This window comes from Rhinolophus ferrumequinum, chromosome 7 (genome assembly GCF_004115265.2).
Source record: "Rhinolophus ferrumequinum isolate MPI-CBG mRhiFer1 chromosome 7, mRhiFer1_v1.p, whole genome shotgun sequence".
In the NCBI taxonomy this organism is placed as follows: Eukaryota; Metazoa; Chordata; class Mammalia; order Chiroptera; family Rhinolophidae; genus Rhinolophus; species Rhinolophus ferrumequinum.
Window position 1 is genome coordinate 64,904,844 of NC_046290.1, and position 2,341 is coordinate 64,907,184.

The 2,341-nt window shown below is 35.3% G+C and overlaps 1 protein-coding gene across 1 annotated transcript; it reads left to right on the forward strand.

The window, feature by feature from the left end:
• Nucleotides 1-1,649: 1,649 nt before the first annotated feature.
• Nucleotides 1,650-2,112, forward strand: LOC117025015 (60S ribosomal protein L26-like). Its single transcript, XM_033110779.1, has one exon. It carries the CDS (start codon nt 1,672-1,674, stop codon nt 2,074-2,076), a length of 405 nt encoding a protein of 134 aa, XP_032966670.1. The 5' UTR covers nt 1,650-1,671; the 3' UTR covers nt 2,077-2,112.
• Nucleotides 2,113-2,341: the final 229 nt, after the last annotated feature.

The following is a 2,341-nucleotide window of genomic DNA, read 5'->3' on the forward strand; positions in this document are numbered from 1 at the left end:
CATTATACTTGTAATGTTATGGTGAGACTCTGGGATGAAATACTTTTCTTTGCAAATAGAAGTTCTGCTTTTCATTTTTTTAATATAAAGAATACTCGTGAAATTTAAAATGTTCCCTATAGAAAATACAAATGACATAAATATTTATAATGTAGGAAATGCTTTTCACAATCCCATTCCCCAGAAATCACTACTATCACCAGTTAGAGAAATAGCCACTCGCCTTTTTCTCTTTATCTGTGTAATATATGTGTGTTTACATACACAGTTTTCTTTCTTAATGGAATATAGCAGTGTTGGAAAATTGTTTTGAAATTTGGCATATCAAAAGTATTAAATCAATTAAACTGAAAGGTAGATTTCAATCTATGGCCAAAACAAATAAGCAAAACCTGTATTAATTTCTCAGGGTTTGTCTTGAGGAAAAAGAAAAAGAGAACTATTTTGATGCTGTTTCACATTACAATATTTCTTATAGAGATCAGTGAAACAAATATTAGAAAAATATTATGGACAATACGTTAAAACTAATTTACTTAACTAAAAATAAATGCCTATTACTTACGAAACATTGAGTTGGGTCTTGTGCTTTCAGAAATAAAATATATGATCTAGGCCTAAAGCAGCTAATAATCTAGTAAAATGGATAGAAAATGAAAAAAACAAAACAAAAAGCAAAACAAAACAAAAAAACCCCAAAAGAGTTACAGAAGGGTACTAACTAGGGAGCCTTGGCAACAAAAGCAGGGCATCCAACCCAGTCTAACTAAGTAAGGAAGGGTTCTTAGGGTTAAAATATTTTCAGCTTTGAGTATTTGTAGGACCTCTAAAGAAACAATTTAGCATATTAGTTGAGATTGGTTTTTCATTTACAAGCTATACGTCCTTTGGTGAATATTCTTAGCCTCAGTTTCCTCATCTATAAAACAGGGATAATGATGATAGTTGCCTCCTTAGGATTGTTGTGAAGACTAAATGAATCCATATATTTAAATATGTAGAGCAGTGCCTATTCTAAGTAGTAGAACAGTGTCTAATATGTACAACAGTGCCTATTAAGTAGTACTTAACAAATATTATTCTCTATTTGAAGCCCAGTTGGCCATCAGGCAGTAGTATAACATGAGTCTTTTGCTTAAGAGGGAGATCTAAGATGGTTATATAGTCTGGGGTGGTGGAAGGGTCATCAGTGTTTATGTGCCAGATGACACCATGGAAATCAGCCATGAGAAATATCTAGCATAGAGGAGTGGAAATGTCAGAGACAAAAAGAACACACATTTATAGAGGTGTGGGTGAAGGAAATGCATCCTAGATGGACTCTGCTGAAGAGTGGCCTTAAGGAAGGATGAAAAATCGTAAATAATGTTCATGAAAACCAAGGACGAAGAGAATTTCAAGTAGTGTTTACTAATATTAGGTATGACAGAATTGTCAAATTGTGTGTTGACAAAAACATTTCAATTTAAATTTGAAATTAGGAGGCATTAGTAAATACCACCATTGGAAATGGGTTGGAAGCAGACGGTCATGGGTTGAGAATGGGAAAAATAGAGAAAACTACTGGTAGAGCATTCTGAGAATCTTGACTATAGAAAGCAGTCTTTTTCTTTGAAAAAAAAAAAAAGAGAGTTCCCTTTTGTGGCCATCGCTGAAGCGCCAGCGGCCAAAATGAAGTTCAACCCCTTTGTGACTTCTGACCGGAGCAAGAACCGTAAAAGACATTTCAATGCACCTTCCCACATTCGCAGGAAGATTATGTCTTCTCTTTCCAAAGAGCTGAGACAGAAGGATGATGAAGTTCAGGTTGTCCGAGGACACTACAAAGGGCAGCAAATTGGCAAAGTAGTCCAGGTTTACAGAAAGAAGTATGTCATCTACATTGAACGAGTGCAGCGGGAGAAAGCTAAGGGCACGACAGTTCATGTGGGCATTCACCCCAGCAAGGTGGTTATCACTAGACTAAAGCTGGACAAAGACCGCAAAAAGATCTTTGAACGGAAAGCCAAATCTCGCCAAGTAGGAAAGGAAAAGGGCAAATATAAGGAAGAAACAATTGAGAAGATGCAGGAATAAAGTAATCTTATATACACCTTTCATTAAAAACTGTTAAAACGGAAAAAAAAAAAAAAAAGAGAGTCCGTTATAAGTCAGGGAAAAGTTCTGTAAGATGGTAGAGATTTGACATGAGGGAAAATGTAGAGAAGTAAAAGATGGAGTAGAAAGTATGAACTTAGTGAAGCACAATCTGTGAGGAGGAGGGTAAAGATTTATTTAGTCTTGAGCAAGGAAGATGGGTTGGAATATAGATAAATGAAAAGAAGTACAAGCTAAAGACACT